The sequence below is a fragment of the Prunus avium genome, chromosome 7 (genome assembly GCF_965620075.1).
Source record: "Prunus avium chromosome 7, drPruAviu1.hap1.1, whole genome shotgun sequence".
NCBI lineage: Eukaryota > Viridiplantae > Streptophyta > Magnoliopsida > Rosales > Rosaceae > Prunus > Prunus avium.
Window position 1 is genome coordinate 21,005,512 of NC_142290.1, and position 14,828 is coordinate 21,020,339.

Here is a 14,828-nt window from a genome sequence, read left to right on the forward strand (position 1 = left end):
AGAATACTATTAACCTAAAGTATTCAAACCATATTCATATTTTAGCAGTCATGAGGGCTATGCTCGTATCAGAAACTCCTCCGATACTATGTGCATCCAAGGCTTTTTGGTTATGTTGACCATCCCATACGAGGATACTGCCGAGGTTATTTCTTTAAGCTATTATTTGTTTCAACAGATGAGATGACCATGGATGCAAATTTAAATAATGTCTTAATGCATTTTCACAACTCAAAGACATATAGGCATTGGTGAAGCCAATTAAGGCCCACAAGTGTCACTTGACTCTTCTCAACATTTTGAAAATATTATATTTATCTATGTTATCCAAATTGTTTTATAGCTATACTTACTATTGACCATTCTCACAATATAAATTTTCTACAATGAACATGAATATGATCTATATTTGTTTTCACGTCTTCATATGTCATTTATATGTGTGTCATGGATTTTATTTGATTTTCTCATTCTATCTAAAATCAACTTTTGATACTCTTTAATTATTTTTAGGTTGCTAGAATTTGGGTTATACTTACTAAGATATTAAATTCGTGATATTGAAATTTAATCATTATAATGAGTTCTTATATATATTTTCCTATAAAAACTAAGTTCATTGTAATTATAAAGCTATTTAAAGTTGACCCTCTTTGATAGAATTCCTAGCTCCACCACTGCAGATAGGGGACACAGTCCTAAATGAAGCAAGCTACAAATCTCATCAGATTCTCAGATTGGTATGACCAGTTGTTTTTTCCTAACAAACTGAATTTGTAAATGTCACATTGTTTTGCTTACCAATTATGCTAAATTACCCTATTGGTCAATTATGTTTGTGGTTTTATCAGGTTATAGAAAGTTCAGCACGTGAGTTTCTTGGCTATGACAAATCAAGCTCCCTTATAGCTGTTGTGGTATGTACTATTATTTTTAGAGGAAGAATATGAGTTTCAAAATGAGTTTTAAAAAAAAATCAATGACAGTTTTGTAATTTAAAAAAAGTTAAAAGCCTTTTTGATGTTATATTGTAAATGGGCTTTGGGTGTGTTTCTAAAGTCCATTTCATATATGGTTTTTGTATAATTTGGGCCCCTATATTGGGTATAATAGTGAATCTCCCTTTTAAAAAAACCATCGAAGGGAAAACGGATAACAACAGAATGATACAATTCCTTTTGGTACAGAACTTCGTCGATCTTGCCGGAAGTGAGCGTGCATCCCAGACACTATCAGCTGGCACAAGGTTGAAAGAGGGTTGCCATATAAATCACAGTCTACTAACTCTGGGCACTGTTATTCGCAAGCTCAGGTCAGCTTGTGCAGCTTATTTTTAAATTTTAATTTTCAGAAGTTACGGTCTTTTGCCAAAACCTATTCTACTATGTGCCATTGTTATGTTGTGTCTTAACTTTTGCTTCTTTCTGTTAGTCTTTGTGCAATTGAACTTCTAGCATAACACGAATTGTTATATCTGATACTAATTTGTGCAATACTCATGCAGCAAGGGAAGAAATGGGCATGTTCCTTACCGAGATTCGAAGCTAACCCGCATTCTGCAGTCCTCCTTGGGAGGAATTAATGCTAGAACTGCCATCATTTGTACCACGAGTCCTGCACATAGCCATGTTGAACAATCAAGAAATACCCTTTTGCTTGCAAGCTGTGCTAAAGAAGCGACAACAAATGCACAGGTTAATGTAGTCATGTCGGATAAAGCATTGGTGAAGCATTTGCAAAGAGCATTGACTAGATATTAGAGAATGAGTTGAGAGCTTCAGGACCAAAAACTGTTCCAGCTGATTCTTCAACATTATTGAAAAAATATGTTATTCTCTTCAGTCAATTTTTTTTTTTTTTTTTAACATATTGTTTTTTAACTCAAGTGAATATCCAAAACTGGGCAAAGAAGCACAGAACAGAGGCCGACAGATTTGCTGACCTCTTAAAAGATCACCAAATAAAAATATAAATTCCGCTAATGGGAAGCAGGAATTTTCTCCTTAATATGTTTTGACCTTTAATTATTTTCTTTCAGGTCTTTTCACAATTTGATCAAGCAGGTTTCTCCATGTTCTTTACTTTTAATTCTGTCTCATGATTCTTGAGTCGTAAAATGGCAATCTCTGAAAATCTTCATTGTGCTTACCTTGGAAATTTCTTTTCTATGTTCTTTCTTTCTTCTCCATGGTTCTCGTATGTAAGAGGACATAGTACAGTTTTTCCTGTTCATGTTTCATGCAGCATCCTTTTCTTGTCTAAAAAACAATATCATTAAGCCTCTCATCTGTAAGCCAGACTGAGTATTAAAATCCCACTCCAAACTCCGAAGACTAAGACATTGATAATAACAAAGAGCTGGATTATTCAAGAAAGGACAAACCTGGTTTGGCCAAATCTGATAAGCCAAAATCAATGGGTTTCAACTGTGAATTCTCATCCTTAGCGGAATACAAAAAGTTCTGACAGAAAAATGAAAATAGTGTTGTGAATTAGAATGACTAACTCACTGCCCTTTTAAGATCTTGTTGTTGATGGACTTTTAGACAAAGAACTCAATGATGGATGAGTCTTACACACACACACAGAAATTAACCAAGCACAAATGACACAAGTGTTTATAGAGGTTCAGCAAATTGCCTACATCCTCTTTGGTGATCACCTTGAGAAATTTCACTAATGAAGATAGGTTACAACTTTGGTTTACAAAGGAAACCCCCCTAGAACACTACCCTCACAATCTGTTTCTCTCACACCCTTGCTCAACACCTTGATACACTTAGAGAACTCTCTTGCTCTCACCCTTGGCTTTTCTGAAACTCTCACAGGAAAAACTCTTACATGTTTCCAGCTTTTGCCACTACATATGTTCAACATGCTTTCTCCCTTGTGTTATCTTACTTCATCCCATTACCTACACAGGCCAATGGACAAGAGATAGGATATCTGATTGTCCTCCACGTTCTTTCCTTTTAGTCACCACTTAGACTAAGGGTCAGATCAGGTAGGTAATACAATCCCACTTAGCCACCTCCATTAAACCAGAAAATGGAGAGGAGATTAATCAAAATAGGATAACCAATTAGCCATGAGTGCTCTCCCAACTATCCAGCAGGTAGTCAACCCTCTTTTACCTCAGAAGTGATCCATTAAGCACCTGCAAACTTGTGGAAAGCGATAGCCATTGAAAAGACAGTTGAAAATACGTAAGCAAAACATCACAGCACGACTGGAGCGACCGGTCGTCAGGAATGGGCGACCGGTCGCCAGAAGTTTTCCCTCCAGACTTTGAATCTGCTTCTAAGCGACCGGTCGCAAATGTCGGGCGACCGGTCGCTCGTGCTTCATGCGACCGGTCGCAAAGAACTGGCGACCGGTCGCTCCTTGGTTTAGCTCCAGACCTCGAATCTGCTTCAAAACGACCGGTCGCAAATGCCCAGCGACCGGTCGCTTTTAGGCAGTTTCAAATTCTTCCTTTGAGCGCCAAAACCTTTGTATCCTTTAGGTGAGCCATTTTTTCCAACAAATAGAACATTAGTTTAACACAAATATAATTACATACAGAAAGCACAATCAATATATCAAGTTGACCACAACTTCTAGCTTTAATGATGGATATCTTGCACATCAATATGGAGAGACATCAATCTTCTTGTGAACTAGTTTTAAATTGTTTGGAGGAAACCCTACACTTTCCGCATAAAACGTCTTTTGAAACAAAGCCACAAAAGATACCATATGGACCAAGCAAATATAGGTCAAGACTCAGATTTTTTCTTCATCAGTTCTTCAAAAACACCTGTTACAGAAAACAGGTGAGAACCAACTACAGCCCCGTTCAGCAATGACATCAAATGATGGCAGGCCAAAGAGATTGATAGGATTTTCATCATGCTTACCAATTCTTAATCAATTAAAAATATTCTTTGTGTCATTCCACAGTAGGTTTGCCAATTGCAGTCTCCTATTCTTTGAATGTAGCCCAATACCCCACTTTAGGTACAGGTTATTTCTTTTGTCTGCAGAGAGCCGCCTCCGCCTTTGCTTGGTCAGCATGTGTCTCTCACTAGACGAAGCCTTCAAGCTATTTATAGAATGAAACATGTTTAAGTTCAGACAATGCACATACAAGATAACCAAGCAAATCTGCAACCTTCTAATCTAGATCAGATGTGGTAAAATACCGTGAAGCGGGTGTTATAATTTGACCATCTTCCAAAGTTTGATTGCCCCGAGCAAACGTATCTTTGAGGAAGGACAATCTCCTGTGCTTTCCATGTAAATATAATCACTCGGATCACCTTTAAATAGGAGAAAAGAAGTAAGTCCTGTGAACCAATGACACGTTGCAGGCCTCCCAAAGTTCAATGATCTCTCTTTGCAGCCCGTTGAATTCTGAAGGCCACATTGAAGGGCTTTCCTCATCACTATGAACTGGGTCCAAGCCAACATCTTTTACATCCCTTGCAGATGGTACGGGCTTCAAATCCATCCCTGGTACCTGTCATACGATAAAATCCTTGTTAGAAATGTAATTAGTTAGATTGTCTACAACTTGGCTTCTTTATTTCTCAATGGCTACATTTGAAGAGAAAAGGAATAACTGGTTGTATATCTTACTAAAATCCCTATAATTCCTGCAAGAATTGTGCATAAATCAGATATTGCATAATTTTCAGTTTAGTTTCACCAGTGTGAAACAAAGTGAAGGGTCCTTCCTTTTTCATTCTTCCAACTGGATGTCCATCTTACTAATTGCCCTTTTTCTTCTCTTCATCAATACACCATTAAGACGAGTGGCCTACTCTAAAGAAATGATGACAAAATAAAAAAACTCACCGTACGATCAAGAAGTTGAGTATTGCATTGGGTATCAGTCATTTCCTCTGTTCCTTCAGCTAAAGTACTGCACTCAGTACTCTTGTCATCAGTTGTGAATGTGGTATTTTGTGCTTTACACTCATCAACAGTAGCACTTCGCAGAAGCCTAAGAGCCATTTCTTGATAGCCTCTCCCTCTCATTCTCACCTCCATAGTTCAATGAAGGAAGTTTCTTTTGGACACTCTCAGGCCTTCCTGTAAAACTTTTCTCAAAATCAATTGGAGGAGGTGTTCTCTCATTCTTCTCTAGCCTAAAATAAAAGAATTGTACTCAAGACAGTGACGAGTCTTGTACTTGTAGGGTAACTAAGACGACCACAGATTTACTTAAGACCCTAGTGAAGAGTCTTCTAGAGTACAACTTTATGAGGGCCTAAAATCATGTTTAAGCTTTGGGCTAAAAAAACAAATTCTTCTACTCATAATACTAATCTTCCTTCTTTTCTGTTCCCTTCATCACTTTTCTTCCATCAATTGCAACATCTCCACCAATTTTGATCCTCTTATTGCTTTTCATATGCACGCCAGGAAAGACATTTCAACAAATTTGTCAATGTACAGTTGCAGTATATTGCATTCGGACTGATATATGGGAGTTCCCTTTTGACTTAGCCTGTCATTTTTGCATTACGTTTTGGCCATCACTTGGTATAACTAAATTTTCTTAGATGTGCATACCTTTGTGTATCTCATAAACTGAAGAACATGAGACACAAATTCAATACAGTTTCATTCGGCATAGCCTATAACAATAACTAATACTTTCTTTAAATAAAAAAAAAATATATAAAAACTATTAAAAAAAAAAAACTAAAAGGAAACTGGTACTAATGGCTGATGGTCATAGCACTTGTCAATGATCAAATGCAATTCATATATAACAGATGAAAGAGTAATTACATTCCCAATCAGGGATTTTGTTCATATTATATGGTCAAAACTCAACTTATCCTGTTATGCAGAACGTTATTTTCAGCACCTATACTAAGTTCGCATTGGAAAATGAGAAAAACAAAACCCGAATCCCCAAAATCTCATATAACACAGATCAAGGAAGCATTTTCTCTAGCTGCAGCTGCTCAATTTTGATCTGGGTAGACAGTATGAGAAACTCCATGAACTTAGCATCCTTTTCGTCGATTGCTTAGAGGGGTTTTGGATACTTTATCCTGATAGGGGCTCAACTGAAGCTCTGCCTTGACAGATATTAGACAGTGCTGACGTCCACACGGCTTCTATGAAGCTGGAAGGAAGGAGTGATCCAACTCCCGCAACTGCATTGGCTGCCTGACCAATTGAAGTAACCCAAGCGAGCTTCACAATGTCCACATGACAACTTGCCCTTGCCCTCCAGTGCTCCTTCTTCAACTGTGTAATGAGAAAACATATGAAAGATTAAATTATATCATGTTTCCATGACAAATCACATTGAACAAAAGATGCCTCCAAATGAAATAACTTCTACTTCATTCAAGTTAAGGTATAAGGAAACCAAAATCAGCTGAACAAAAATAATGGAAAAGATCAAGAAAAGCGCTATAGGTCCAAAAATAGGAATGTGAAAAGGATGTGGATTCTGTCTGAGTGTCAAAGTCTATATTCGATACTTTTTTCAATGTTTAAAATACCATCATTTGTCAACAAACTGGATTAACTGGTCAACAAGAAAAATCAATTCGCAGCTGACATGTAATCTCAAGTGACAATTTGATCATATAATATCCCAGTTAAACAACTGTAGAGCATTTAAATTATAACAATCAAATCAAAGAACCCAAGGAAACTCTTTTGACAAGAGAGCTCTGTTGCATGATTAACCATTACTGCAATGGAAAAGGTAAGCCATACAGTTATAAATATGACACAGTTACCTGCTGTCATCCACCTTTGAGGCTCAACAAAAATGGATGAACATTCAGAATCCTCAGACAAGTTGCTATTTCTTTGCTTTCGCCACTCAAACGATTTCTCACCCTCGCCTGGAATGTGATCCACAACATTGTCCTGCAATGCAACAATTCTTCGGCATTTCTTGCAGCGGAATGCTGGTGTACCAGTTTTTCCTCCATTTTGAGCTGTTTTTACTCCAGAGGCAACTTCACCAGGCAACCCAGGATCTGCCCCAAATTTAGAACTGTCTATTTTATCCCCATGATGATAAGATTCACCTGAAAGGATGGATAAAATATTTCTATTATAGCAGCGAAAACAGAAATTCACATTTGCCACTCAATTTGAAACCTCCAGTGAAAATGAGTAGGCATAACTTATAATGTCTCCTATGCTGAGACAAACAACTTTTCACAGTAATAAACATCAAGAACATTTGCCATGCAGTTGCTACACCCTTCACAGTTGTCACTGCTGTTCTGGTAAGCATTTCTTTTTCTTTTTCTTTTTCTCTTCTGCTAAAATGTTATGTAAGGTAGAGGAGAATGGAAAACAATATAAAAAACAGATTGGGAAGTATAGTTCATGGATACCATAGCAGCATTGTAGCCATTTTTTGTGTTAGTTTCCCTAAGCTAATTTGACAAGTGAGATTATTTTTATTCTGAGTGCTACAATTTAACTCTATACGGTTTTCTCGAGATTCTGTCATGTATAAATAGAGTGAACTAAATTGAGACAATCTTGTTTCTGGAATTCTAAACCTTTGGCATTTTTGAGTTCCTTTCAGAACCTTGGAAGCTTCGCGATTTCTCATAATCCAGCAGTGTCTCCATGCTCAATTCAGACCCTCTCGCTTCTCAAAATAACATTCTTTGAGCAATAACCCCACCAAAAGCTGGACCAACCATCTCACATCCTACTTCAATGATATATAATACAACCAATTTGGTAAGCAATGGCTCCTTAATACCTTCCTATCAATGAATTTTTCATAGAGTCCTAGGCACACCAACTCATATACAAACTGATGTGGTAGTACTTCATTTGTTTAAATTTGAGCCTCATTTATTTACAAACAGTAAGCGAGTACCATATTATGTGCCTCATCAGTTGGTATTAAAAAGCTGGGATAAGAGTTGGTGCCTAAAGCCCACGTACAACAATTTCTTGTCAGTCAACGGCGTAAGAATTATAGCCTAGTCTCTATGTCCCATGGAGCACTTTCATCATCTCATATATTACCAAAACTTGAAAAACTAAAATATGAAAGCATGAATGCAAGATGTTAAATCAAAAACAATAAATTTAGAGGGAGGGGAATGTTGATTGTTGGCTCAAGGAAGTCAAAAAGGTGAAATTCACTTTCTGCTAGTTATTGTTGTAGTTGGCTGTTTGCCTTGGTATTTGGTTGATTGGTTACTTTCGGCTGTTTGTCTTGGTTGATTGGCAGACAAATTGCATGGGCACATTAAGTGTTGGACGTTGGCTAATTAATTGGTTTGACTTCAGTAGTTGGCCTTCACCCGTTGGCTTCTCTATAAATAGAGAAGCATGGCAGCAGCAAGTGAGTAGAGCAGAGACAGAAGTTGGCAGAGAGAAGTGAGAGAGGAAAAATAAGAGTTGGGCAGCAAAACAATTGTTGCTGTCGTTTGTTATTTTTCCCTTTTTCAATTGTACTCAATTTGTATTCCCTTTATATTCTTGAGTGTGTGAGCTTGGGTATATTTGGGGCTTGGGTTTCTGAGTGTTAAACACTATTGTATTCTCTCATTTGATTATAGTGGAATACTCCGTCGTCTCCAAACTGGATGTAGGCATTGCCGAACCAGTATAAATCTTGGTGTTCTTGTTGGTGTTATTTTGTGTTCATTATTTTATCTCTTGCCAGTTGTTGTTTATTTTTCACTCACAGTTGGTTGACGCTTCCGCACAACAAGTGGTATCAGAGCTCCAGTTTTTCGACTGGGGTTCGTAGGAGTGAAAAATTTGCTGGAGCTACAGTGGCGTGAATAGTGCTGTGCTACAGTGGTGAATAGTGCCGGTGCTACAGTTCCGTGAACAGTGAACTGCTATAGTATCTGTGAACAGTGCCGTATTTGTGAATAGTGCCGAGTGGATTTGATGGCTGGAGATAAAGATGAACTTGTGAAGGAGAAGGAGTCGACATCGTCTTCGTCGGCACCTATATCCAATAGACATCCTATCGCTACTACAAGGTTAGAAGTTGATAAATTCAATGGTTCTAATAATTTTGGTATGTGGCAATGTGAAGTTATGGATGTGTTGTATCAACAAGAGTTGGATATGGTTCTAGAGGATAAACCAGAAGATATTGATGACAAGCAGTGGACGCGAATTAATCTTCATGCTTGTGCTGCTATTCGATCGTTCCTTGATAAGGAGTTGAAATACCCGTATATGAAGGAAACTTCTGCTAAGGAGTTTTGGACGAAATTGGAGGAGAAGTATATGACCAAGAGCGCAGGAAATCGGCTCTTCTTGAAGAAGCGACTCTTCCGATTTCAGTATCGTCCAAGTATTTCTATGCATGAACACCTCAATGATTATAATAAAATACTTGCTGATTTAGCAAACCTTGACGTGAAAATTCCTGACGAGGATAAGGCACTATGTTTGTTAAATTCATTGCCTGATGATTATGATCATTTGACAACTACTTTGTTGTATGGAAAATCCGAGGTGAAACTTGAGGAGGTGTCTGCGGCGTTGGTGAATCATGAGTGTCGTAAGAAGGAATTGAAGACTCAAAATTCACAAACCGAGGCACTTGTTGCAAGGGGTCGAACAGAGGAAAGAAAATCTGGGAAGCGGGGAAAATCTCGTTCAAAGTCACGAGGGAAGTTTCCTGCTAAAGATGAATGTGCCTTTTGTCGCCAAAAGGGTCATTGGAAGAAAGACTGCCCCAAATTGAAGAACAAAGAGAAAGAGAAAGCGAGTTCTGAAGCAAATGTTGCAAAATCTGGAGATGATGATTTCGAGTTTGCTTTGGCTAGTTCATCTGCTGATGGTCACTCCGAGGAGTGGATTTTGGATTCAGGTTGCACCTATCATATGTGTCCCATTCGGGAATGGTTTTCTAGTTTCGAGGAGCTGGATGGTGGAGTTGTTTTGATGGGCAATAATAATGCCTGCAAAACACAAGGGATAGGCAAAATTTGTTTGAAGATGCATGATGGAACAGTCAGAGAATTGAGTGATGTTCGGTATGTACCGGATATGAAGAAGAATCTCATCTCATTGGGCGCTTTGGAATCCAAGGGTCTCAAGATCACCATGGAGGGTGGAGTTCTTAAAGCTGTGTACGGGGCACTGGTGGTGATGAAAGGTACAAGAAGAAATAACTTGTATTTCTTACAGGGGAATACAATTATTGGTGGAGCAGCTGTCACCGAAGCTGCTGACGCAGATAGCACAGACACCACGAGGCTATGGCATATGCGTCTTGGGCATGCTGGGGAAAAAGCGTTGCAAGGATTGGTGAAGCAAGGCTTATTGAAAGGTGCGAAGGCATGCAAATTGGAATTTTGTGAACACTGTGTGCTGGGTAAGCAAACTAGAGTGAAATTTGGCACCGCTATTCACCACACTAAAGGCATTCTAGATTATGTTCACACTGATGTTTGGGGACCTTCCAAGAATGCATCTTGGGGAGGTAGCCATTATTTTGTCTCCTTTGTTGATGACTTCTCTAGAAGAATATGGGTGTACACCATGAAGCGTAAAGATGAAGTCTTGAAGATATTCCTGAAGTGGAAAAAGATGATTGAAACGCAAAGCGGTCGAAAGATCAAGACTCTCAGATCAGACAATGGGGGTGAATATAAGTCCGATCCTTTCTTGAAAGTTTGTCAAGATGAGGGTATTGTGAGGCACTTCACGGTTAGGGAGACACCGCAACAAAATGGGGTGGCGGAGCGCATGAACCGTACTTTGCTTGAGAAAGTCCGGTGTATGTTGTCTAATGCTGGTTTAGGCAAGGCGTTTTGGGCTGAGGCGATTACTTATGCAAGCCATCTCATTAATCGGTTGCCTGCTGCTGCGAACGAGGGCAAAACTCCCATGGAGGTATGGTCTGGTAAACCTTGTACTGATTACAAGTATTTGCACATATTTGGTTGTTCTGCTTACTATCATGTCAGAGAAAGCAAGTTGGATCCAAGAGCAAAGAAAGCTCTATTTATGGGCTTTAGCACTAGCGTGAAGGGATACCGACTCTGGTGTCCAGATGAGAAGAAATTTGTTGTAAGCAGAGATGTGACTTTTGATGAGGCTGCTATGGTTAATCAGAACAAGCATGAAGGTGAAACAGAAGAAACCAAGACCATGAGTAGTTCGAAGCAGGTGGAGTTATTGAAGACTCCAGTTGTTCCAGTAAGGTTTGATGTTACAGACACTAGTCCTATAGTTAATTCTGATGATGAGGACAAGGATGATGAAGAGGAGGCACCTACCCAAGAGCCTCCACAGCAACAAGATTACATTGCAAACAGAAGATCGAGAAGGGAAATTCGGAAGCCTGCTCGGTTTACTGATATTGTGGCATATGCACTTCCCGTTATTGAAGATGATATTCCATCCGCCTACAAAGAAGCTGTCATGAGTTCAGAAAGCGTGGAGTGGAAGAAATCTATGGATGAGGAGATGAAATCTCTTCATAAAAATGAGACTTGGAAGCTGGTTCAGTTACCAAAAGGGAAGAAAGTAATTGGTTGTAAATGGGTGTATGCCAAGAAGATGGAATCTTTGGGAAAAGACAATGTAAGATTCAAAGCCAGATTGGTAGCTAAAGGCTACGCTCAGAAGGAAGGCATTGACTACAATGAGGTATTTTCTCCTATAGTAAAACATTCTTCTATTCGTATTCTGTTGGCTTTGGTTGCACAGTTTGACCTTGAGTTGGCTCAACTTGATGTCAAGACTGCATTCTTACATGGTGATTTGGAGGAAGAGATTTATATGTCTCAGCCAGAAGGTTTTAAGGTTGCTAGAAAGGAAAATTGGGTTTGCAAATTGCAGAAATCATTGTATGGCTTGAAGCAGTCTCCAAGACAATGGTACAAGCGATTTGATAGGTTTATGATTGGGCAAAAGTACACAAGAAGTCACTATGACCATTGTGTATACTTTCGCAAGCTACAAGATGGAACCTTCATTTATCTGCTTTTATATGTTGATGATATGCTGATAGCATGTAAGAGCAAAGTGGAGATTGAAAGGTTGAAGACTCAACTAAGTAATGAATTTGAGATGAAGGACTTGGGAGAAGCTCGGAAGATACTAGGTATGGAAATTGAAAGAGATAGAGCGAAGGGCAAGATTAGTCTGTGTCAGAAGCAGTATTTGAAGAAGGTACTACAGCGGTTCGGGATGAATGAAAATTCAAAACCGGTTAGTACACCTCTTGCCCCTCATTTCAAACTTAGTGCTTCTATGTCTCCTAGCACTGACGAGGAGAGTCATTACATGGCTCAAATTCCATATGCAAGTGCTGTTGGTAGTTTGATGTATGCTATGGTGTGTACAAGGCCTGATATTTCACAAGCTGTTAGTATTGTCAGTAGATATATGCATAATCCAGGAAAAGGGCATTGGCAAGCTGTGAAATGGATTCTACGGTATATTCTGGGTACTGTGGATGTTGGTTTATTGTTTCAGCAGGATAAAGTTACTGGTCAATGTGTTGTTGGATATGTGGATTCTGATTACGCAGGTGATTTGGACAAGCGTAGGTCCACTACAGGTTTTGTATTCACTATTGCTGGAGGTCCAGTAAGTTGGAGGTCGATTCTGCAATCTACAGTTGCTTTGTCGACTACTGAGGCTGAATACATGGCGGTAACAGAAGCTATTAAGGAAGCCATCTGGCTTCAAGGGTTGCTTGATGACTTGGGGGTCCAACAGGACCATGTGGATGTTTATTGTGACAGTCAGAGTGCTATTTATTTAGCAAAGAATCAAGTTCATCATGCACGTACGAAACACATTGACGTGAGGTTCCATTTTGTTCGTGAGATTATTGATGAGGGAGATATTCTTCTTCAAAAGATTGGGACCGCTGACAATCCTGCGGATATGTTGACAAAGCCAGTTTCGTTGCTCAAGTTTAAGCACTGCTTATACTTGATTGGCATTTGTTAAATTTGTTGATTGCCCCATGGGGGATTGGGAGACGACTATTGGGAGTTCTACTTCGAGGGTTTGAGCCAAGGTGGAGATTGTTGATTGTTGGCTCAAGGAAGTCAAAAAGGTGAAATTCACTTTCTGCTAGTTATTGTTGTAGTTGGCTGTTTGCCTTGGTATTTGGTTGATTGGTTACTTTCGGCTGTTTGTCTTGGTTGATTGGCAGACAAATTGCATGGGCACATTAAGTGTTGGACGTTGGCTAATTAATTGGTTTGACTTCAGTAGTTGGCCTCATAACTGAAGTAGTTGGCCTTCACCCGTTGGCTTCTCTATAAATAGAGAAGCATGGCAGCAGCAAGTGAGTAGAGCAGAGACAGAAGTTGGCAGAGAGAAGTGAGAGAGGAAAAATAAGAGTTGGGCAGCAAAACAATTGTTGCTGTCGTTTGTTATTTTTCCCTTTTTCAATTGTACTCAATTTGTATTCCCTTTATATTCTTGAGTGTGTGAGCTTGGGTATATTTGGGGCTTGGGTTTCTGAGTGTTAAACACTATTGTATTCTCTCATTTGATTATAGTGGAATACTCCGTCGTCTCCAAACTGGATGTAGGCATTGCCGAACCAGTATAAATCTTGGTGTTCTTGTTGGTGTTATTTTGTGTTCATTATTTTATCTCTTGCCAGTTGTTGTTTATTTTTCACTCACAGTTGGTTGACGCTTCCGCACAACAGGGAAGATGGAGAAGAAAAAATAAAACTGTACCCAATACTTTCAGGCGAAAAGACTTATATATGGGGCTGGCACGATCAACCTTGAAGCCCATTTCCTCGTACATTTTGAGCTGCAACACGATAAAAGAAAAGAGTAAAATTCACTATGGGCTGGCTTAGCAGAAAGTAATCTAACCTTGTACTAGATGTTACATAAGAGTGCCTTGAATCACCTGATCTAGAAAACCATCATTGGGGCAGACAAACTCACAGCTTTGCCTCAGGGATCCGAGTGCATCTGTAGGATTAAGAGGAAGATAAAGACTAAAGCAGCTATTTGGATTCCAAAAATTTAACAGCAACATGTAGTTATATTCGAAGACTGGCGATACTTAAAACAAGCAATGATTTGTTCACACCTTCTTGTGACAAATGTTCTGTTCTCATCAGATATGTTGTAATGATAGATGCACTGCAACAAACACATGCAAACAAGGGTGTAAACACTTTAAACTTGACAATTCAGAAAACTGAAAAAGCTATCAGAATGTAAGCCTGTTCCGAATAATTTCGACATTATTAGTAGACTCTTGTTATTCTAGAACTGAAAATCATAAACTGAGAAAGCAATATGTACCTTCTGGAAACACCAGCTAAGCAATGCACCAAAACAGAACCCTTTTTTCTACCGTTATCAATAAAATCCACACACGCATCCAAATAATCCAATAAATTCTCATCGTCCATGTCTCTTAGCGGAACCCCCATCCTCACCAGCTTCAAATCCTTGCCTGCACGAAAGCTTATCGACCCATCACCAACAGAAGCTGACCCACCAACAGACCCGCCAGCATAGACCTTGATTTCCTTTGTGGGAATTGCACAGAGAATATGTGTGATCTCTTTGCTGCCATTTCGGATAACCTCTGCCGCATCGCCGATGTTGCCGAGGAATAGATTCTCACGAACAAGATACGGCATGATGACTGAAAAATATTTGAATTTTTCCTTAACCCAAGATTATCAAAGCAAGAAAGTGTTAGCGAGATATCCTAGCCCTATTAGGATATTTCCTTCTTATTATATTAGGATTTTATTTATTTCCTTTTGTATAGATGTAATTAGGATTCCACTTATTTTCCTAGTTTAACCCTACTAGGGTTTGTAACCTTGTATTATAAATACCTATTTTTGGAGAATG

The 14,828-nt window shown here is 39.0% G+C and overlaps 1 protein-coding gene across 1 annotated transcript; it reads right to left on the reverse strand.

The window, feature by feature from the left end:
* Positions 1–5,845: 5,845 nt before the first annotated feature.
* Positions 5,846–14,608, reverse strand: LOC110770914 (uncharacterized). The gene is made up of 6 exons (XM_021975147.2): positions 14,265–14,608; positions 14,047–14,099; positions 13,861–13,925; positions 13,680–13,758; positions 6,753–7,049; positions 5,846–6,249 (listed from the first exon to the last, which is right to left on the reverse strand). The coding sequence occupies exons 1-6, from the start codon at positions 14,606–14,608 to the stop codon at positions 6,089–6,091; spliced, it is 999 nt and encodes a 332-aa protein (XP_021830839.1). The 3' UTR covers positions 5,846–6,088.
* Between the last annotated feature and the right edge of the window lie 220 nt (positions 14,609–14,828).